This window comes from Coffea arabica, chromosome 11c (genome assembly GCF_036785885.1).
Source record: "Coffea arabica cultivar ET-39 chromosome 11c, Coffea Arabica ET-39 HiFi, whole genome shotgun sequence".
Lineage (NCBI taxonomy): Eukaryota > Viridiplantae > Streptophyta > Magnoliopsida > Gentianales > Rubiaceae > Coffea > Coffea arabica.
Genome location: NC_092330.1, coordinates 41172216 through 41196913, shown reverse-complemented (window position 1 = coordinate 41196913; position 24698 = coordinate 41172216). Strand labels below are relative to the sequence as shown.

At 33.4% G+C, this 24698-nt stretch overlaps 1 protein-coding gene across 2 annotated transcripts; it reads left to right on the top strand.

The window, feature by feature from the left end:
• The first annotated feature begins 1132 nt into the window (after positions 1–1132).
• Positions 1133–4503, top strand: LOC113715687 (cytochrome P450 85A). 2 transcript variants are annotated; one of them, XM_072071266.1, is made up of 9 exons: positions 1133–1323; positions 2007–2487; positions 2641–2790; positions 2881–3132; positions 3215–3301; positions 3408–3486; positions 3650–3759; positions 3858–3982; positions 4135–4503. In XM_072071266.1, exons 1-9 carry the CDS (start codon positions 1133–1135, stop codon positions 4223–4225), a joined length of 1566 nt encoding a protein of 521 aa, XP_071927367.1. In that variant the 3' UTR covers positions 4226–4503. The 2 variants fall into 2 exon arrangements, with proteins under 2 accessions (XP_071927367.1, XP_071927366.1); XM_072071265.1 differs by lacking the exon at positions 1133–1323 and having other exon boundaries at positions 2023–2487.
• Positions 4504–24698: the final 20195 nt, after the last annotated feature.

Sequence of the window (24698 nt, the reverse complement as noted above, 5' to 3'; positions counted from 1 at the left end):
ACACTGACAGTGTATACACTAGTAGGTCTAGATACATGCTACATATACAAAATTTGATATATAAATTCAAATTCAGATGATATGACATTCATCTCACTCCGTTAGTATATACACTGACAGTATAGAAAAGATTAATCCATATAGGGTAAATTTTTTATACACTGATAGTGTATACATTAGCGAGTCTAGATACATGCCACATATACAAATTTTGATGTGTAAATTCAAATTCAGATGATGTGGCATTCATCCCACCCCGCTAGTATATACACTGACAGTATAGGAAAGATTAATCCATAGAGGGTAAATCTTTTATACACTGACAGTGTATACACTAACGGGTCTAGATACATGCCACATATACAAAATTTGATGTGTAAATTCAAATTCAGATGATGTGGCATTCATCCCACCCTGCTAGAGTATACACTGACAGTATAGGAAAGATGTGTAATATGTGTTTGCTATCTGGTGTGGTGATACTATAAGAGTGCACAATAGTGGGTCTAACATTATCGTTTCCATGAAAGGGTGAATTTCTTCTACAAATTGTTGCAATTCAAGGGATAGTTGATAACTTTAAAGCATTAATTAATATGGATTTACTTTCCTTCTTAAGTTTGCTGCTGAATGCTGTATGCGTGTGGGGCAGAAACAAAAAAAGCTTGTAATATAAGGAAAAATAATTACAAGTGATTCTTTTCTTTTAATAGAGATCCTATGTGGCAATAAATAGATTAACAAATTGTTGCAATTTAAGGGATAGTTGATTATTTTAAAGCATTAATTAATATGGATTTACTTTCCTTATTCAGTTTGCCTGTTCAAAAACCCAAAACTACAAGGAGTTTTATGTAATTTAGCGATGTGCAATAGCACAAAGAAGATTATTTTCAATAGAAATATCTTCCATATGAATATCGGCAGAAGATTATAAGTATGATTAATTGGCATATTGGGTTCAAGTACAAGGTTAGCCTTAAATGCTTTGCCTTTTCTGCCAAGTGTCGCACAATGTTCGCCGTTTGTTCATCATGCGATATGTAATACTAGTCCTGGTCGTATGCATATAAATATGGTCGGCTAGTTATACTCTTTGCATTGTGTGTAGATCAGAAGTATTCTACTTTCAATGGAGGGTTTGATTCTTATTTCTTGGCTAGCTTTTGGGGTTCTTTGCATCTTCTTGTTTCTGTTGAATTGGAATTACATAAGATATTCGAAAAAAGGGTTGCCTCCTGGCACCATGGGGTGGCCATTTTTTGGTGAGACTGTAAAGTTCTTAGAGCTAGGACCAGAGTTCATGAAAAGGCAAAGAACAAGGTTGGTTCTTCAGCCTCATATTGCTAATTCTCTAGTCAATTGTTGCGATTATGATTCTTATTATTAACAGTCATTATCTCTTATTTGTTCCCCAAAATCAGGCAAATAAGTACTACAAGCAGGCTATGCATTAATTTTGACTAAGTTCAGGGAAAAAAGATGTGGCTGGAAAGTATAGCTTTGTAAATTTTCCTTTTCCTCTGTTTTCTGGTTCTTTGTTGATTGCCATTTTTACTCTAATTACTTAAAAGTAAAGGCTAGAGTTAATAATCACCATCGCCAAAACTTATGTCGCATGCCCGCTGGCAGCCAGCTGAAATCATTCCAAGATATAGTAACACCCTTTTAAGAGGTTGGTTTGTATGATCATATAGCAAATTTTTGTGGCTTTCTGAGTAAGAGCCTTGTATACTTGATTATTCTTTATGCATTTCATCCATTATTTCCGTTAGCAGAAAATGATCAACTAAGTATGTGGTTTTGTCGGGTAAATTTTACGTGTTAGTGTCCCGGTGATGTTTATAATTTTGAACAACTAGTTCTCTCCCTTTATACAGTACAGTATTAAATATATTACTATATGCTCTACCTTTTTAACATTTTTTTTCTTTCTTTTGCCCTTTAAATTAAATCCCGCAACATGGTCTATAGATTTTCACAGATTTTATATTTTGTCACCGCAGGTATGGAAACCTTTTCAAATCCCATATATTAGGATGCCCTACCGTTGTCTGCATGGATCCGGAGCTCAACAGGTATATTCTTTTGAATGAAGCAAAAGGGCTTGTGCCAGGATATCCACAATCCTCACTGGACATATTGGGGAAGCATAACATTGCCGCTGTGAGTGGATTCGCTCACAAGCAAATTAGAGGGTCAGCCATGCTTCTTATAGGCCCTTCAACAGTGAAAGAACAGCTACTACCTAAGATTGACAAATACATGAGACTATTCCTCCAAAATTGGGATGGAAAAGCCATTGATATTCAAGAAAAGTCCCAAGAGGTATGTGTTTTAAAGATGTTTCACAACAGTTTGAATCAATTGGAACTTGAAAAATTAGGAATCCCAAGTTATTTACTACCTAAGATTGACAAATACACGAGACTATTCCTCCAAAATTGGGATGGAAAAGCCATTGATATTCAAGAAAAGTCCCAAGAGGTATGTGTTTCAAAGATGTTTCACAACAGTTTGAGTCAATTGGAACTTGAAAAATTAGGAATCCCAAGTTATTTATTTATTGGTTAAAATTTTTGTTTATTTAGTCATCATCTGGGCGACTTTCATCAGTTAATGCAACATCTTTTCTTGCAGATGGCATTCTTCCTATCCTTCAATCAGATTTTCGAGGATGAATCAAGTGTAATTTATGAAGCTTTCAAGGCAGAATTTGACAAGTTTGTGGTAGGAACAATTTCTCTTCCTATCAACCTTCCGGGAACAAACTACTATAAAGGGCTTCAGGTATAGCCCTGGCTATAATTTGTTTCTGTCAAAATGATTTACATTTCTGAAGAACAGTGTGGCTAATGTAACATGGCTGTGTTTCTACAGGCAAGGAAAAATATTGTTAAGCTTTTAACAGAAGTAATAAAAAGTAGACGAGCAGCTTCCTCCACATTTCATCACGATGACATGCTAAATTCTCTGTTAGCAAACGAAGACTCGAGCTATAAGCTTAATGATGAGGAGATATATGATCAAATAATGACGATTCTGAATTCTGGATATGAAACTCTGTCAACTACATCCATGATGGCTGTCAAATATCTCCATGAACATCCCAAGGCTTTGGAGGAAATCAGGGTAAATAACCCGTAATTCTTTCTTTTCTTGGATTCATTCAATTATAGTTTCAGGATAGTCGCATAATTTTTGTCCATTCCAGGAGGAGCATTTCATGGTTCGTCACAACAAGTCGCTTGAACAACCAATTGACTGGAATGACTATAAATCGATGAGGTTTACTCGTGCGGTAATTCAGTTAATCTCTTTGAAAGCTACATGGTGGAACTTATAATTAGTATATTTGGGTCAAAAGGGTTTGCAAAATAATTCTCTGTATACGTTGTCTTTTGCAGGTCATCTTTGAAACCCTGAGATTGGCTACCGTTGTCAATGGTGTTTTGAGGAAGGCCACCAAAGATATGGAGTTAAATGGTGCGATATAGAACAAAAAAGAAAACAAAACTAGAGATAACAGCATATGCTAAGAGTTGTCTAAGCGCCATTGCTGAAGTCAAGGCAGCAGAAATTACAATTTACAAATGATATGATGCTAGTTCCTCCTACATTTCCTATTTACTTGCTACGTTATTTTCAGGATTTCTCATTCCAAAAGGATGGAAAATTTACGTCTTTACAAGGGAAGTCAACTACGACCCATACCTTTATCCTGAGCCATTCAAATTTAATCCATGGAGATGGTTGCAGGTTAGACACTAATAATCTTTCAGTTGGGCTTGTTATATAATTCTATTTATAACAAGTTACATTTATGTAAAATGACATGATTTTTGGGTCCAATGCAGGATATGAGCTTGGAATCCCATAGTTATTTCTTCTTGTTCGGTGGAGGAAGTAGGCTTTGTCCTGGTAAAGAACTGGGGATAGTCACAATTTCGGTGTTCCTTCACTACTTTGTGACCCGGTATAGGTGAGATCTGCCAAGCTTGTAACTCATGAATATTTTGTTCTAGAAATAAAGGCCAAAAAATGATAATAATATAAAATGATGCATAATTGATGCCCTTCAACTTTAATTAAATCTGAATGCTTTTTTGTGATGATTGTTTTACAATTTTACAGGTGGGAAGAAATAGGAGAAAATAAGATTCGATATTTCCCAAGAGTTGAAGCACCAGAAGGGTTGCACACGAGGGTTATGAAGTACCAATAATACCATTTTTGGGGGGGGAAAATCAATAGTACCTCTTTGGGTTGGATTAGTTAATGAATCGGCCTATTTTGAATTGTGATTTTCTGCAAAAAAATTTTTTTACATTTTTCATGAACACATTATCTTTTTACCTCACATACATCAAATCAGTACAATACATTTTCCTACAAAAAGTTTTAAAAATAGCAATCCAAATAGGGCCACTGGGGTGTATGTATGATCCCAACTCAAAAGTATGAATAAACTAGCATTGAATTGGAAGCAAATGGTTTTGTCAATTCCTTTGAGACTCTACATTCTGCAATTCTTGTTCAGTTCATCAGTACTCTCAATTTGTCAAATTTCGTTGAAATTGGTTTCTTAGCTATTGTGGGTGCTGATTGAATTTTTGGTACTACAAGATTGAGGATCGTTTTTCATGGGAAAGGGCCTTGTCAATGCTCTGACAAGACAGTTTAACTACACTCCCGCTTGTAGTAGATAATGATTTGAAAGCCAGTTAAGAATGAATTAAAACACTGCATGGCATTAATATAAGGTAGTAGTAAATAGGAAATGTAATGTTAGTAAAAGGATTTCTCATTTCAAACATTACACATTTCCTATTTACTACTACCTACTGGACACTCATTAATATGAATAAGAGACAATCTACTTAATTAATGCATTAATTATTTTACATTTTGAAACTCGTTTTTAATTTGTAAAACACGAATCAAATTTTTAAAATTTGTAAAATCGTAGTGTTGCATGAGTTGTCGTTTGGACCATAGTTATTAAACCCAACCCGGGAAGGAACCCGGCGAAGGAGGTGGGTCAACGGGTTACTGGTTGAACCGGTGGGTGAGTGGTTGAACCGGTGGGTCACTACATATATTTAAATATTATATTTCATAATTATTTATATAAGATATATGATATAAATTGTAATAAATAATGTCATAACAAAAGCACATTTAATTTAATTTGTTATAAAATAATTAATTCATATAAGAATCAATCAAATATAAAGTTATTTATTAATATACCAAATTTCAAGTGTAAAATTTTATCTATATTTAGTGTAATTATCTAGCTTATTTATGAATTTTAAGTGTAAAAATTTATTAAAAATAATATTTGTCTTTAAATGAATTATGTAATATGTTATTTTTGGAATCCATTTTATAACTTATAGAGTTTGGAGGGTAATAAATTTTTATTAAAAGATTCCAAACAAATTTGTTTTAGAGAAAAAAAGATAGAATTGAAAAAACATTTATATATCATACTAAAGCTACTATATCAACATATTTGGAAGTGGTTTGGTGGTAAGCAAGCGATAGTGTGAGAGCAAAGGTCGGAAGTTCGAGTCCCAACAATAGCAAAATAATTTTTCCACAAAATCCAGTTAGTGACAAAATCGGCCAAAACCGGCCGGGTTTCCGGTTTAACCCGGTTCGACCGCTGGATCGTTGACTAAGTCAACGGTCTCTGTGCACAAACGATCTGATTCCAAACCCGGCCCGGTCCAATGACCGGTCCACCGGTTTGACCGGTTCGACCGCCGGGCCGGGTTTAATAACTATGGTTTGGGCTGAAATTTTTTGCATAATAATTTTTATGTTTTTTGTTACCACATTTTTCTCACATACATCAAATTATTATGGTATATTTTTCTATAGAAAATGGCAACCCAAACATGATAGTTTTTAGAAAATTTCAGCCTCAGAACTTTTTATGCTCAGGCTTTGTTTAAAAACTGAGGCAACTATTAAACCAAATCCTTTCACCAGTATTCTTTTTTCGAGAGAACGCGTTGTTCGAAAAATGCACATGAAAGGAAATACGGGAAAAGCCACGACCCATCCCCGCTGCTTCCTTTTTCAAACATAGACCTGTCATTAAACATGCGAAGCATGTATAGAAGCAGTTCAGCTGTTACAAATATAATATGCAAAGCAGAAAAATTAAAGCAAAGTTAACTAAAACAAATTATTAATGCACAAATTCAACTTTCGAGTGCACAAGCTTAAATTTGGTAACCTTTTCTAATATCGCTTATTAGTCTTCTTAATATCACTTTCTAAAAAAATTATTAGCTAGGCCTAAGATTAACGAGTGACCACAATAAATTAATCGAGCAGCTTACTATAATTTAGTACTAATTATGTTGCAATTATCTCTTCAAACCATATAAATTAATTGAAGAGCTTGGACATGCATATTGTGGAATTTATCGATATGATGAGGAAGTACCTATGTAAGTGGAGGGACATTTGGCTAAGGCCTTAGATCATAGAGGTCCTAATTTAATCCCCTGCCCTACTTCTTAAATCCCCATCCTTTCTTGCTAAAAAATAAAAATAAAAATAAAAAAGTGGAGGGACATGACATCTTTCTTTTTCCCGATGTCTTCATTGCATTAATCACACTCAAGAATGAGTTAAAACGCTTTGTGGTACGAGCACTTTCTTATTATTAAAGAGAGACATTTAAAAACTGATGTCTGAGTTATCATAAGCTTTGTGCATCGGTATTTTTTTTTTTTTTTCTATTTTGAACTTCTTTAACTTGTGAAACACGGGTCGAATTTTAAAATTTTGTAAATAGTTTGATAGCATGAGTTATTAGAAAGATATTAGAATCTAAAGTGACTAAAACACAGAGAATATGGATACGTTTAGTGTTTAGTTTTTGGAAATTTTCAACCTCACGACTTTTATGTTCAGATTTTGTCTAAAATGGAGGCAACTGCTGAACCAAATCTTGCCCGATATTCTTTTTTCTTTTGTGTTTTTGTTGCTTTTGGTGCTATTGATTCGAAACTAATCATGGGTTAATACAATTTTTCAATTTAATTTTTTGAAAGAAAAAATTGTAAATGCTTTCTAGGACATTTTTTTATAAGCAAAATTAAGAGCAGTGGTAGTAATTTTAATTATTTTTCTGTGACATACCCAAAAATCAGAAACAATCTTTATACCATAACGTTTCTGAGAGCTTTAGTGCAATGTGCTTAGTAAAATCCCAACTTACCTGCATCCTCTACAACACCAGTTAGTTTTTTCAAGGGAACACAGGCATGGCATGCATACATTTTTTTTGTAACCCATGAAGAAAAATGGAACTGATAACTTCATTCCTATTTTGACCTTGTTGTCTGCCTTCATTTCTTTACCATTGAAATAAATACAAAGCCCAGACAGTGGTATTAGCAATTCAAGGGTATCATGGCAAATTTAAAATTTTGAACACAATTAATCATTTTAATAAAATAAGAAAAATTGGAATGAATATAATGTGTATCAATTCCGATAATTGTAAAGATTTTTTTGCGCACTAAATCTATCAATATACATGAAGAGATGCAATGCATTTGCTCCGAGACACTAAAGCATAGGCTCTTATGTCTTTGTCTCAAAACAGAAAAGTTTGTTGTTATATCATCAGTTTATACAAAGGTAAATTACGCCATAAACTACATTGGAATGATTGATGTCTTACAGTAACTTTGACATGCTTATTTGCAGCTGACTAGGCTGGTGAACTCTGCAGCAACCGAAGTCTGTTCTTTTGAGAGAGAGAGCAAAACTCTCAAGTGGAGAGGTGACTGAATAACAGAATAAAACTATATTGGTAGACAAAATGGCCTGTAGGCAGCATATTTTTTCACAAGATTCAGTAGTCAGGATTGCAAATTGAAAGCCATCTACTTGCTCCAATAAAATCAGAATTCAATAATGTAATTCTTTTTGGAGCAATTAGTAAGAGACCAATAGTAAATAACCTAAGACAAGCACTCAAGCGCTAGCTGTTAATTACAGTCATCCTTGATAATGCTAATTAAGCCCCTACTATCGTCCAAAAGAAAAGGGTTCAGTTCAACGATGTAGTAATTCATAATATATAGACAGAGGCAACAGTTTGCCAAATTATGCAAGCAACGCGAAAGGAGTTAATTAGAGATAGATAGTTGACAAATAACAAAGGCAACAACCTAAAAGAGAGAGTTTTGCTGATGGAAATGGAAAATTGCTCTCCCCACCAAATGCTGCTGCTGCTGCTGCTGCTGCTGTTTTGTCTCTCTGGCACTATAGAGATAAACAATGTAGTATTAGCATTACAGAAAATAGTGTATCATAGAAAAGCAAAAGAAAAAAAAAATAAATCAAGAGCATATTTCCCTTGCTGTTGTCCAATGAATGAACCATGACTATAAAAAAGCAATGAAACTAAAATACCATCAAGTCTCTGGACATGCAAATGTTAGTAAAATTGAAATCAACCACCCAAGAATTCATGTGACAAACTTAATCCAACTAATCAACTATTTGCAAGTAACTGGTTGTGCGTTTCTTTTTCCCTCCAAAAAAAAAAAATTTGGTTGTGCCTGTATACTGTTAGGTTCAGTAAAGAGTTATGTCTCACATTGATTCGAAAGATAGAGAAAGAGGATTAATATGTAAGTAAGGTCCGAAACCTAATGACTTAAGTTTTTGAGTCAGAATTGGATTCCTGACTTATATATTAGGCTCTTTGGTAGACTCTCTCAAGCGGTTTCCCCCTATCAAATTGGTATCAGAATTTCAGATTATAAAATTGGATAACTCATGGGCAAGTGAATTTTTCTCGGTATTGGACCGGTGAAAATGCTCTTCTTGATGGTGGATTGAAGTGCCAAAATACTAAGGAGTTTGGTTAGTGTTGGACCAGGTGCACCATGAATTTGGCAGGGGTCCGGTTGGTGTTAGACCAAGGAGCCAAAGGTTGGCAGATGTCCAAAATGCAGTTTGCATGTTGAAGAAGAGTGGGTCCATATTTGGGAGAAAAGATGACATTAGGTGATAAAATGAGTATGCGTTGAATATAAAAATGGGTTAAAAAAAAGGCTTGTAAATTTACTCATGAACGGAGAGATTTGTTAGATTTATGAGTAAAAGATTATGCCCCAAATTGGTTCAAGAGATAGAAAATGAGTGGTTAATAGGTAAGTAATGGTCCGAAATCTAATAGTTTAAATTTTTGGATTAGAATTGGATTTCTGACTTACATATTGGGTTTTTTAGTAGACTCTCTTGAAACGTTTCCCCCTATCATACACAATCGTAATTACTTTGCCAATAATCAACATCTCCCTAACCATAAATTAATCACAAGAGCAGCTTTACTACCATAAGTCAGACATTGCAAGATATAATCATATAGATATGTATACAGCATACTGGGATTGATCCACATCTATGCCATTTTCAAGCAATGGAAGATTTGCTGAACCAAATCATCCATATGCCAGAGAACTCATTGTTTATGATATGCATACACTAGTATGCTACTAGAAAAAAGAATGAAAAGAACAAGTAACTCAGAAAATCTTCTAACAGATGATCCACCATTATCCGTTGATGCAAAAATTCTGCGCAAACATAAATAAGAGGACATTTGATAGCATTTTTGGATGTAGTTCCATTTTTTAAACTATCATCTATGTCAAGGATTAACAATTGACCCATCAAAACTAATTGAGCAATTAGAGCAATGATTAGTCACAACCAATTATGTTCGTATTCTAAAAATTACCGAATCCAAGGGTGAAAAAATATCCATGTAGTTAAAAGAGACTTTCGTCTTACCTGAAACTAAGAAATGTTGATTTTGCCAAATATTAGATCCGGATCCAATTTTTCGACATTTATTTGCAGTTAAAGGGGAAAAAAATCTTTTAGCTTTTGACAGCATTAATCCAAAAGCATGCATAAGTTTTGTTGTCTCAATAAATAAACAATTTCAAACCTAGGCTAATAAACAAAAGAAAAAGTAAAAATTGATTACATTTCAAGATACAACATCAGCCCCAAGAGCACTTTAACAGATCTATCACAAATCATACCTCAAACTGTCTAATCATCATTTTGCTTCCAAAAATTTATAAAAAGAAATATAGATTTGCATCATTAACCTTAAATACTCTAAGTTTAATCTATAAAGAATAAATTTTTTTTGAATACATTACTATTAGGAATAGGCACAAAAGTAGCATTATGGCCTTTTTCTTTTGGTGCTTCAAAGACAGCAAGTGATGATGCTCTTTTTGCGCCAATATTTGCTAAGTGATTGTTGATAAGTTCATCATCTTAACAGATTCACTTATCAACAATTTTCTTTTGTTTGATAAGATGACCAAGTCCCATCTCTCTCTTCCTATCAACATACCAGCAAATCTCTTCAGTTACTATGGTTCCACTTAACTCACCAAAAAGGATCATCAAGAAATCAACCATGTTGTGCGCCATGAATTTGGCAGGAGTCCGGTTGGTGTTAGACCACGGAGGCAAAGGTTGGCAGACGTCCAAAACGCAGTTTAGATGTTGTAAAAAAGTGGGTTCATATTTGAAAAAAAATGTGACATTAAGTGATAAAATGAGTTTGCATTGACTATTAAAATGGGTCGGAAAAAAGACTTGTAAATTTGGATTTATTATGGAGATTACTCATGAAGGGGGAGATTTGTTAGGTTTGTCAGTAAAAGGTTATGTCCCACATTGGTCCGAGAGATAGAAAAAAAGCGGTTAATATATAAGTAAAGGTACGAAACCTAATAGTTTAAACTTTTGAATCAGAATTGGATTCCGGAATTACATATTGAGTTTTTTAGTAAACTCATTCGAGATGTTTCTCCCTATCATACACAATGGTAATTACTTTGTCAATAATCAACATCTCACCATAAATTAATCACAAGAGTAGCTTTACCACTATAAGTCAGACATTGCAAGATATAATCATATAAATATGTTTGCAGCATGCTGGGACTAATCCACATCTATGCCATTTTCAAGCAATGGAAGATTTGCTGAACCAGATCATCCATATGCCATAGAACTCATTGTTTATGATATGCCTACACTAGTATGCTACTAGAAAAAAGAATGAAAAAAACAAGTAACTCAGAAAATCTTCTAACAGATGATCCACCATTATCCATTGATGTAAAAATTCTACGCAAACATAAATATGAGGACATTTGATAGCATTTTTGGATGTAGTTTCATTTTTTAAACTATCATCTCTGCTAGGGATTAACAACTGACCCATCAAAACTAATTGAGCAATTGGAGCAATGATTAGTTACAACCAATTATGTTCGTATTCTGAAAATTACCGAATGCAAGGGTGAAGAAATATCCATGTAGTTAAAAGAGACTTTCTTCTTACCTGAAGCTAAGAAATGTTGATTTTGCCAAATATTAGATCCGGATGCAATTTTTTCACATTTATTGGCAGTTGAAGGGGAAAAAATCTTTTTAACCTTTGACAGCCTTAATCCAAAAGCATGCATAAGTTTTGTTGTCTCAATAAATAAACATTTTCAAATCTAGGCTAATAAACTAAAAAAAATTAAAAATTGATTACATTTCAAGATACAACATCAACCCCAAGAGCACTTTAACAGATCATTCACAAATCATACCTCAAACTGTCTAATCATCATTTTTCTTCTAAAAATCTATAAAAAGAAATATAGATTTGCATCGTTAACTTTAAATACTCTAAGTTTAATCTATAAAGATTAAATCTTTTTGAATATATTATTATTAGTAAGAGGCACAAAAGTAGCATTATGGCCTTTTTCTTTTAGGGCTTCAAAAGTAGCTAGTGATGATGCCTTTTTTACGCCAATATTTACTAAATGATTGTTGATAAGTTCATCATCTTCACAGATTCACTCATCAACAATTTTCTTTTGTTTGATAAGATGTCCAAGTCCCTTCTCTCTCTTCCTATCAACATACCAGCAAATCTCTTCAGTTACTATGGTTCCACTTAACCCACCAAAAAGGATCATCAAGAAATCAACCACGTTGTGCGCCATGGATTTGGCAGGGGCCCGGTTGGTTTTAGATCAAGGAGTCAAAGGTCGGTAGACGTCCAGAATGCAGTTTGGATGTTGTAAAAGAGTGAGGCCAATTTGAGAAAAAATGTGACATTAGGTGGTAAAATGATTTTGCGTTGACTTTTAAAATGGGTCCGAAAAATGACTTGTAAATTTGGGTTTAATGTGAAGGTTACTCATGAAGGGGGAGATTTGTTAGGTTTGTCAGTAAAAGGTTATGTCCCACATTGGTCCGAGAGATAGAAAAAAAGCGGTTAATATATAAGTAAAAGTTCGAAACTTAATAGTTTAAACTTTTGGATCGGAATTGGATTCCGAAATTACATATTCAATTTTTTAGTAAACTCTTTCGAGACGTTTCCCCCTATCATACACAATGGTAATTACTTTGCCAATAATCAACATATGCCTTACCATAAATTAATCACAAGAGTAGCTTTACCACTATAAAACAGACATTGCAAGATATAATCATAAAAATATGTATGCAGCATGCTGGGACTGATCCACATCGATGCCATTTTCAAGCAATAGAAGATTTGCTGAACCAGATCATCCATATGCCAAAGAACTCATTGTTTATGATATACCTATACTAGTATGCTATTAGAAAAAACAATGAAAAGAACAAATAATTCAGAGAATCTTCTAAAAGATTATCCACCATTATCCGTTGATGCAAAAATTCTGCACAAACATAAATACAAGGACATTTGATAGCATTTTTGGATGTAGTTTCATTTTTAAACTATCATCTATGCCAGGGATTAACAACTGACCCATCAAAACTAATTGAGCAATTAGAGCAATGATTAGTCACAACCAATTATGTTCGTATTCTAAAAATTACCGAATCCAAAGGTGAAGAAATATCCATGTAGTTTAAAGAGACTTTCTTTTTACCCAAAACTAAGAAATGTTGATTTTGCCAAATACTAGATCCGGATGCAATTTTTGGACATTTATTGGTAGTTAAAGGGGAAAAAAATCTTTTTATCTTTTGACAGCATTAATCCAAAAGCATGCATAAGTTTTGTTGTCTCAATAAATAAACATTTTCAAATCTAGACTAATAAACAAAAAAACTTAAAAATTGATTACATTTCAAGATACAATATCAACCCCAAGAGCACTTTAACAGATCTATCACAAATCATACCTCAAACTGTATAATCATCATTTTTCTTCCTAAAATCTATAAAAAAGAAATATAGATTTGCATCATTAACTTAAATACTCAAAGTTTGATCTATAAGGATTAAATCATTTTGAATATATTACTATCAGAATGAGGCACAAAAGTAGTATTATGGCCTTTTTCTTTTAGGGTTTCAAAAGCAGCCAGGGATGATGCCCTTTTTGCGCCAATATTTGCTAAGCGATTGTTGATAAGTTCATCATCTTCCTATCAACATACCAGCAAATCTCTTCAGTTACTATGATTCGACTTAACCCACCAAAAAGGATCATCAAGAAATCAACCTTGTTGTGCGCCATGGATTAGGCAGGGGTTCGGTTGGTGTTAGACCAAGGAGTCAAAGGTTGGCAAACATCCAGAATGCAATTTGGATATTGTAAAAAAGTGGGGCTATATTTGAGAAAAAATGTGATATTAGGTGATAAAATGAGTTTGCATTGAGTTTTAAAATGAACCCGAATAAGGACTTGTAAATTTGGGTTTAATGTGGAGATTACTCATGAAGGAGGAGATTTATTAGGTTTGTGAGTAAGGGTTATTTCCCACGTTGGTCCGAAAGATAGAGAAAAAGCGGTTAATATATAAGTAAGATCCGAAACCTAATAGTTTAAACTTTTGGATCGGAATTGGTTTCCGGAATTACATATTGGGTTTTTTAGTAGACTCTTTCGAAACGTTTCCCCCTATCATACACAATGGTAATTACTTTGCCAATAATCAACATATTCCTTACCATAAATTAATCACAAGAGTAGCTTTACCACTATAAGTCAGCACATTGCAAGATATAATCATATAAATATGTATGCAGCATGCTGGGATTGATCCACATCTATACCATTTTCAAGCAATGGAAGATTTGCTGAACCAGATCATCCATATGCCAGAGAACTCATTGTTTATGATAAAACTATACTAGTATGCTACTAGAAAAAACAATGAAAAGAACAAGTAATTCAGAGAATCTTCTAACAGATGATCCACCATTATCCGTTGATGTAAAAATTCTGTGCAAGCATAAATATGAGGACATTTGATAGCTTTTTTTGATGTAGATTCATTTTTTAAACTATCATCTATGCCAAGGATTAACAACTGACCCATCAAAACTAATTGAGCAATTAGCTCAATGATTAGTCACAACCAATTATGTTCGTATTCTAAAAATTACCGAATCCAAGGGTGAAGAAATATCCATGTAGTCAAAAAAGACTTTCTTCTTACCTGAAACTAAGAAATGTTGATTTTGTCAAATACTAGATCCGGATGCAACTTTTCAACATTTATTGGCAGTTAAAGGGGAAAAAAATCTTTTTATCTTTTGATAGCATTAATCCAAAAGCATGCATAAGTTTTGCTGTCTCAATAAATAAACACTTTCAAATCTAGGCTAATAAACAAAAAAACTTAAAAATTGATTACATTTCAAGATACAACATCAACCCCAAGAGCATTTTAACAGATCTGTCACAAATCATACCTTAGATTGTCTAATCATCATTTTTCTTCCAAAAATCTAAAAAAAGAAATATAGATTTGCATCATTAACCTTAAATACTCTAAATTTATTCTATAAAGATTAAATCTTTTTTAATATATTAATATCAGAAGGAGGCACAAAAGTAGCATTATGGCCTTTTTCATTTATGGCTTCAAAAGCAACCAGTGATGATGCCCTTTTTATGCCAATATTTGCTAAGTGATTGTTGATAAGTTCATCATCTTCACAGATCCACTCATCAACAATTTCTTCTTATTCGATAAGATGTCGAAGTCCCTTCTCACTCTTCCTATCAACATACTAGCAAATCTCTTCAGTTACGATGGTTCCATTTAACTCACCAAAAAGGATCATCAAGAAATCAACCATGTTGTACGCCAATGGATTTGGCAGGCATCCGGTTGGTATTAGACCATGGAGTCAAAGGTTAGTAAACGTCCAGAATGCAGTTTGGATATTGAAAAAGAGTGGGTCCACATTTGAAAAAAAATGTGACATTATGTGATAAAATGAGTTTGCGTTAAGTATTAAACTGTGCCGGAAAAATAACTTGTAAATTTGAATTTATTGCGGAGATTACTCATGAAGGGGGAGATTTGTTAGGTTTGTGAGTAAATGGTTATGTCCCACATTGGTTTGAGAGATAGAGAAAAATCGGTTAATATGTAAGTAAGATCCGAAACCTAAAGTTTAAACTTTTGGATCAAAATTGAATTCCGAAATTACATATTGAGTTTTTTAGTAGACTCATTCGAGACGTTTCCCCTATCATACACAAAGGTAATTACTTTACCAATAATCAACATCTCTCTAACCATAAATTAATCACAAGAACAGCTTTACCACTATAAGGAGGAGGCACAAAAGTAGCATTATGGTCTTTTTCTTTTGGTGCTTCAAAAGCAGACAGTGATGATGCCCTTTTTGCGCCAACATTTGCTAAGTGATTGTTGATAAGTTCATCATCTTCACAGATTCACCCATCAACAATTTCCTTTTGTTTGATAAGATGACCAAGTCCCTTCTCTCTCTTCCTATCAACATACCAGCAAATCTCTTCAGTTACGATGGTTCCATTTAACCCACCAAAAGGATCATCAAAAAATCAACCATGTTGTACGCCATGGATTTGGCAGGGGTCCGGTTGGTGTTAGACCACAGAGTCAAAGGTTGGCAGATAACCAGAATGCAGTTTGGATGTTGAAAAATAGTATGTCCATATTTGAAAAAAAAAATGTGACATTAGGTGATAACATGAGTTTGCCTTGAGTATTAAAATGTGCCGGAAAAATGACTTGTAAATTTGGATTATTGTGGAGGTTACTCATGAAAGGGGAGATTTGTTAGCTTTGTGAACAAATGGTTATGTCCCATACTGGTTCGGGAGATAGAGAAAAATCGATTAACATGTAAATAAGGGTAATAGTTTAAAATTTTGGATCAAAATTGAATTCCGAAATTACATGTTGAGTTTTTTAGTAGACTTATTTGAGACATTTCCCCCTATCATACACAATGGTAATTACTTTGCCAATAATCAACACAATCCCTAACAATAAATTAATCACAAGATTAGCTTTACCACTATAAGTCTGACATTGCAAGATATAATCATATAAATATGTATGCAGCATGCGGGGGCTAATCCACATCTATGCCATTTTCAAGCAACGGAAGATTTGCTGAGCCAGATCATCCATATGCCAGAGAACTCATTGTTTTTTATATGCCTACAATAGTATGCTACTATAAAAAAACATTGAAAAGAACAAGTAACTCAGAGAATCTTCTAACAGATGATCAACCATTATCCGTTGATGCAAAAATTCTGCGCAAACATAAATATGACGATATTTGATAGCATTTTTGGATGTAGTTTCATTTTTTAAACTATCATCTATGCCATGGATTAACAACTGACCCATCAAAACTAATTGAGCAATTAGAGCAATGATTAGTCACAACCAATTATGTTAAAATTACCGAATCCAAGGGTGAAAAAATATCCATGTAGTTAAAAGAGACTTTCTTCTTACCTGAAACTAAGAAATGTTTATTTTGCCAAATATTAGATTCGGATGCAATTTTTTAACATTTATTAGCTGTTAAAGGGGAAAAAATCTTTTTATCTTTTGACAGCATCAATCCAAAAACATGCATAAGTTTTGTTGTCTCAATAAATAAATATTTTCAAATCCAGGCTAATAAACAAAAAAAAACATAAAATTTGATTATATTTCAGGATACAACATCAGCCCCAAGAGCACTTCAACAGATCTATCACAAATCATACCTCAAACTGTCTAATCATCATTTTGCTACCAAAAATCTATAAAAAGAAATATAGACTTGCATCATTAACCCTAAATACTCTAAATTTAATCTATAAAGAATAAATTTTTTTGAATACATTACTATGAGGAGTTGGCACAAAATTAGCATTATGGCCTTTTTCTTTTAGGGTTTCAAAAACAGCCAGTGATGATGCCCTTTTTGCGCCGATTTTTGCTAAGTGATTATTGATAAGTTCATCATCCTCACAGATTCGCTCATCAACAATTTCCTCTTGTTCGATATGATGTTCAAGTCCCTTCTCTCTCTTCCTACCAACATACCAACAAATCTCTTCAATTACGATGGTTCCACTTAACCCACCAAAAAGGATTATCAAGAAATCAACCATGTTGTGCGCCATGGATTTGGCAGGCGTCCGGTTGGTGTTAGACCACAGAGTCGAAGGTCGGCAGACGTCCATAATGCAGTTTGCATGTTGAAAAAAAGTGAGTCCATATTTGAAAAAAAAAATGTGACATTAAGTGATAAAATGAGTTTGCGTTGAGTATTAAAATGTGCCTAAAAAATGACTTGTAAATTTGGATTTATTGTGAAAGTTACTCATGAACAGGGAGATTTGTTAGGTTTGTGAGTAAATGGTTATGTCTTTCATTGGTTCGAAAGATAGAGAAAAATCGGTTAATATGTAAGTAAGGGTACGAAACATAATAGTTTAAACTTTTGGATCAAAATTGGATTCCGAAATTACATATTGGATTTTTTAGTATAGTCTTTCGAGACGTTTCCCCCTATCATACACAATGGTAATTCATTTGCCAATGGTCAACATATCCATAATCATAAATTAATCACAAGAATAGCTTTACCACTATAAGTCAGACATTGCAAGATATAGTCATATAAATATGTATGCAGCATGCTGGGACTGATCAACATCTATGCCATTTTCAAGCAATGGAAGATTTGTTGAACCAGATCATCCATATGCCAGAGAACTCATTGTTTATGATATGCCTACACTAGTATGCTACTATAAAAAATAATGAAAAAAACAAGTAACTCAGAGAATCTTCCAACAGATGATCAACCATTATCCGTTGATGCAAAAATTCTACGCAAACATAAATATGAGGACATTTGATAGCATTTTTGGATGTAGTTTCATTTTTTAAACTATCATCTATGGCAGGGATTAACAACTAACCCATTAAAACTAATTGAGCAATTAGAGCAACGATTAGTCACAACCAATTATGTTCGTATTCTGAAAATTACCAAATTCAAGGGTAAAGAAATATCCATGTAGTTAAAAGAGACTTTCTTCTTACCTGAAACTAAGAAATATTGATTTTGCCAAATATTAGATTCGGATACAATTTTTTGACATTTATTGGCTGTTAAAGGGAAAAATATCTTTTTATCTTTTGATAGCATTAATCCAAAAAATGCATAAGTTTTGTTGCCTCAATAAATAAACACTTTCAAATCTAGGCTAATAAACAAAAAAAATTTAAAAATTGATTACATTTCAAGGTACAACATCAACCCCAGAAGCACTATAACAGATCTGTCACAAATCAAACCTCAAACTGTCTAATCATCAGTTTTCTTCCAAAAATCTGCAAAAAGAAATATAGATTTGCATCATTAACCTTAAATACTCTAAATTTAATCTATAAGGATAAAATCGTTTTGAATATATTATTATCAGGAGAAGGCATAAACGTAGCATTATGGCCTTTTTCTTTTGGTGCTTCAAAGGCAGCAAGTGATGATGCCCTTTTTGCGCCAATATTTGTTAAGTGATTGTTGATAAGTTCAGCATCTTCACAGATTCACTCATCAACAATTTTCTTTTGTTTGATAAGATGTCGAAGTCCCATCTCTCTTTTCCTATCAACATACTAGCAAATCTCTTCAGTTACTATGGTTCCACTTAACTCACCAAAAAGGATCATCAAGAAATAAATCATGTTGTGCGCCATGGATTTGGCAGGGGTCCGGTTGGTGTTAGACCACGGAGTCAAAGGTTGTCAGACGTCCAGAATACAGTTTGGATGTTGAAAAAGAGTGGGTCCATATTTGGAAAAAAAAAATGTGACATTAGGTGATAAAATGAGTTTGCGTTGAGTATTAAAATGTGCCGAAAAAATGACTTTTAAATTTGGATTTATTGTGGAGGTTACTCATGAACAGGGAGATTTGTTATGTTTGTGAGTAAATTGTTATGTCCTACATTGGTTCGAAAGATAGAGAAAATCGATTAATATGTAAGTAAGGGTCCGAAACATAATAGTTTAAACTTTTGGATCAAAATTGGATTCTGGAATTACATATTGGAATTTTTAGTAGACTCTTTCGATACGTTTCCCCATATCATACACAATGGTAATTCCTTTGCCAATAGTCAACATATCCCTAATCATAAACAATAGTCAACATACACAATGGTATTGTGGAGATTACTCATGAACAGGGAGATTTGTTAGGTTTGTGATTAAATGGTTATGTCCTACATTGGTTCGAAAAATAGAAAAAAAATCGGTTGATATGTAACTAAGGGTCCGAAACATAATAGTTTAAGCTTTTGGATCAAAATTAGATTTCGGAATTACATATTGGATTTTTTAGTAGATTCTTTCGATACGTTTCCCCCTATCATACACAATGGTAATTCCTTTGCCAATAGTCAACATATCCCTAATCATAAATTAATCACAAGAGTAGCTTTACCACTATAAGTCAGACATTGCAAGATATAATCATATAAATATGTATGCAGCATGCTGGGACTGATCAACATCTATGCCATTTTCAAGCAATGGAAGATTTGTTGAACCAGATCATCCATATGCCAGAGAACTCATTGTTTATGATATGCCTATACTAGTATGCTACTATAAAAAACATTGAAAAGAACAAGTAACTCAGAGAATCTTCAAACAGATGATCAATCATTATCCGTTGATGCAAAAATTCTACGCAAACATAAATATGAGGACATTTGATAGCATTTTTGGATGTAGTTTCATTTTTTAAACTATCATCTATGGCAGGGATTAACAACTAACCCATTAAAACTAATTGAGCAATTAGAGCAACGATTAGTCACAACCAATTATGTTCGTATTCTGAAAATTACTGAATTCAAGGGTAATGAAATATCCATGTAGTTAAAAGAGACTTTCTTCTTACCTGGAACTTAGAAATATTGATTTTGCCAAATATTAGATTCGGATGCAATTTTTCGACAGTTATTGGCTGTTAAAGGAGAAAAAATCTTTTTATCTTTTGATAGCATTAATACAAAAACATGCATAAGTTTTGTTGTCTCAATAAATAAACAATTTCAAATCTAGGCTAATAAACAAAAAAAACTTAAAAATTGATTACATTTCAAGATACAACATCAGCCCCAAAAGTACTATAACAGATCTGTCACAAATCATACCTCAAACTGTCTAATCAGCTTCTTCCAAAAATCTACAAAAAGAAATATAGATTTGCATCATTAACCTTAAATACTCTAAGTTTAATCTATAAAGATTAAATGGTTTTGAATATATTACTATCAGGAGGAGGCATAAAAGTAGCATTATGGCCTTTTTCTTTTGGTGCTTCAAAGGCAGCAAGTGATGATGCTCTTTTTGCGCCAATATTCGCTAAGTGATTGTTGATAAGTTCATCATGTTAACAGATTCACTTATCAACAATTTTCTTTTGTTTGATAAGATGACCAAGTCCCATCTCTCTCTTCCTATCAACATACCAGCAAATCTCTTAAGTTACTATGGTTCCACTTAACTCACCAAAAAGGATCATCAAGAAATCAACCATGTTGTGCGCCATGAATTTGGCAGGAGTCCGGTTGGTGTTAGACCATGGAGGCAAAGGTTGGCAGACGTCCAGAACGCAGTTTGGATGTTGAAAAAGAGTGGGTTCATATTTGGAAAAAAATGTGACATTAGGTGATAAAATGAGTTTGCGTTGAGTATTAAAATGTGCCGGAAAAATGACTTGTAAATTTGGATTTATTGTGAAGGTTACTCATAAAGGGGGAGATTTGTTAGCTTCGTGAGTAAAAGGTTATATCCTATATTGGTTCGAAAGATAGAAAAAAATTAGTTAATATGTAAGTAAGGGTCCGAAACCTAATAGTTTAAACTTTTGGATCAAAATTGAATTCCGGAATTACATGTTGAGTTTTTTAGTAAACTCATTCGAGACGTTTCCCCCTATCATACACAATGGTAATTACTTTGCCAATAATCAACATCACCCTAACCATAATTTAATCACAATATTAGCTTTACCACTATAAGTCAGACATTGCAAGATATAATCATATAAATATGTATGCTGCATGCGAGGACTGATCCACATCTATGCCAGTTTCAAGCAATGGAAGATTTGCTGAACCAGATCATCCATATGCCAGAGAACTCATTGTTTATGATATGTCTACTCTAGTATGCTGCTATAAAAAACATTGAAAAGAACAAGTAACTCAGAGAATCTTCTAACAGATGATCCACCATTATCTGTTGATGCAAAAATTCTGTGCAAACATAAATAAGAGGACATTTGATAGCATTTTTGGATGTAGTTTCATTTTTTAAACTATCATCTATGCCAGGGATTAACAACTGACCCATCAAAACTAATTGAGCAATTAGAGCAATGATTAGTCACAATCAATTATGTTCGTATTCTGAAAATTACCGAATCTAAGGGTGAAGAAATATCCATGTTGTTAAAAGAGACTTTCTTCTAACCCGAAACTAAGAAATATTGATTTTGCCAAATATTAGATCCGGATGCAATTTTTAGACATTTATTTGCAGTTAAAGGGGGAAAAATTTTTTTTATCTTTTCACAGTATTAATCCAAAAGCATGCATAAGTTTTGTTGTCTCAATAAATAAACACTTTCAAATCTAGGAAAATAAACAAAAAAAAGTAAAAATTGATTACATTTCAAGATACAACATCAGCCCCAAGAGCACTTTAACAGATCTCTCACAAATCGTACCTCAAACTGTCTAATCATCATTTTTCTTCCAAAAATCTACAAAAAGAAATATAGATTTGCATCATTAACCTTAAATACTCTAAGTTTAATCTATAAGGATTAAATCATTTTGAATATATTACTATCACGAGGAGGCACAAAAGTAGCATTATGGCCTTTTTCTTTTGGTGCTTCAAAAGCAGCCAGTAATGATGCCCTTTTTGTGCCAATATTTGCTAATTGATTGTTGACAAGTTCATCATCTTCACAGATTCACTCATCAACAATTTCCTTTTGTTTAATAAGATGACCAAGTCCCTTCTCTCTTTTCCTATCAGCATACCAGCAAATCTCTTCAGTTACTATGGTTCCACTTAACCCACCAAAAAGGAATATCAAGAAAAATCAACCATGTTGTGCGCCATGGATTTGGCAGGGGTCCGGTTGGTGTTAGACCATGGAGTCAAAGGTTGGCAGACGTCCAGATTGCAGTTTGGATGTTGAAAAAGAGTAGGTCCATATTTGGAAAAAAAATGTGGCATTAGGTGATAAAATGAGTTTGCGTTGAGTATTAAAATGTGCCGGAAAAATGAGTTGTAAATTTGGATTTATTGTGAAAGTTACTCATGAAGGGGGATATTTGTTAGCTTTTTGAGTAAAAGGTTATGTCCCATATTGGTCCGAGAAATAGAGAAAAATCGGTTAATATGTAAGTAATGGTTCAAAACCTAATAGTTTAAACTTTTGGATCAAAATTAGATTCCGAAATTACATATTGGATTTTTTAGTATACTCATTCGAGACGTTTCCCCCTATCATACACAATGGTAATTACTTTACCAATAATCAACATCTCCCTAACCATAAATTAATCACAATATTAGCTTTACCACTATAAGTCAGACATTGCAAGATATAATCATATAAATATGTATGCAGCATGCTGGGATTGATCCACATCTATGCCATTTTCAAGCAATGGAAGATTTGCTGAACCAGATCATCCATATGCCAGAGAACTCATTGTTTATGATATGTCTACTCTAGTATGCTACTATAAAAAAACATTGAAAAGAACAAGTAACTCAGAGAATCTTCTAACAGATGATCCACCATTATCTGTTGATGCAAAAATTCTGCGCAAACATAAATAAGAGGACATTTGATAGCATTTTTGGATGTAGTTTCATTTTTTAAACTATTATCTATGCCAGGGATTAACAACTGACCCATCAAAACTAATTGAGCAATTAAAGCAATGATTAGTCACAATCAATTATATTCGTATTCTGAAAATTACCGAATCCAAGGGTGAAGAAATATCCATGTTGTTAAAAGAGACTTTCTTCTTACCTGAAACTAAGAAATATTGATTTTGCCAAATATTAGATCCGGATGCAATTTTTGGACATTTATTTGCAGTTAAAGGGGAAAAAAATCTTTTTATCTTTTGACAGCATTAATCCAAAAGCATGCATAAGTTTTGTTGTCTCAATAAATAAACACTTTCAAATCTAGGCTAATAAACAAAAAAAAATTAAAAATTTGATTACATTTCAAGATACAATATCAGCCCCAAGAGCACTTTAACAGATCTCTCACAAATCATATCTCAAACTATCTAATCATCATTTTTCTTCCAAAAATCTATAAAAAAAGAAAAATAGATTTGCATCATTAACCTTAAATACTCTAAGTTTAATCTATAAGGATTAAATCATTTTGAATATATTACTATCATAAGGAGCCGCAAAAGTAGTATTATGGTCTTTTTCTTTTAGGGCTTCAAAAGCAGCCAGTGATGATGCCCTTTTTACGCCAATATCTGCTAAGCGATTGTTGATAAGTTCATCATCCTCACAGATTCACTTATCAACAATTTTTTCTTGTTCGATAAGATGTCCAAGTCCCTTCTCTCTCTTCCTATCAACATACCAGCAAATCTCTTCAGTTACTATGGTTCCACTTAACCCACCAAAAAGGATCATCAAGAAATCAACCACGTTGTGCGCCATGGATTTGGCAGGGGCCCGGTTGGTTTTAGATCAAGGAGTCAAAGGTCGGTAGACGTCCAGAATGCAGTTTGGATGTTGTAAAAGAGTGGGGCCAATTTGAGAAAAAATGTGACATTAGGTGATAAAATGAGTTTGCATTTCCCCTCTTAACTACTGAGGCCGTGGAGGAAAAGAATGTTCAGGAATGAGTTCTCATAATTGTGTGTATTATGCGTGAAGAGGAAATGAGGTTGACGGTGAGCTTTAATGGAAAGGTAACAGATGTGATCCTCTTTCCATTATGTTTGTGTACTTTTATGTTCAATGCAAAACTACGTAGGTCCAGTTACTAACACTGCTTATATGGCACATAACAAAACTTCAGACATTTGGCTGCCATACGCTTCTTCTTCTTCTTCTTAGTTTTTTTTTTTTTCCAAAAACACTATTTAACTTAGGTTACAACAATGACAGTTTTCTATTTTTATCCCGATCCTTGTAAAAGTTGTCTCACCATTTGTTTGATATTATGTCTCTAAGAAATTCTCATAACTTGCCTTATTCTTTTCCATGAAGCTTTTTTTTCTGAACATACTCATAAA

Coding starts and splice junctions, on each gene's coding strand:
- LOC113715687 (XM_072071266.1), top strand. CDS start 1,133: ATGGAGGGTTTGATTCTTATTTCTTGGCTAGCTTTTGGGGTTCTTTGC. Junction 1,324..2,006: donor ATGAAAAGGCAAAGAACAAG/GTTGGTTCTTCA, acceptor TTGTCACCGCAG/GTATGGAAACCTTTTCAAAT. Junction 3,487..3,649: donor CAAAGATATGGAGTTAAATG/GTGCGATATAGA, acceptor CGTTATTTTCAG/GATTTCTCATTCCAAAAGGA.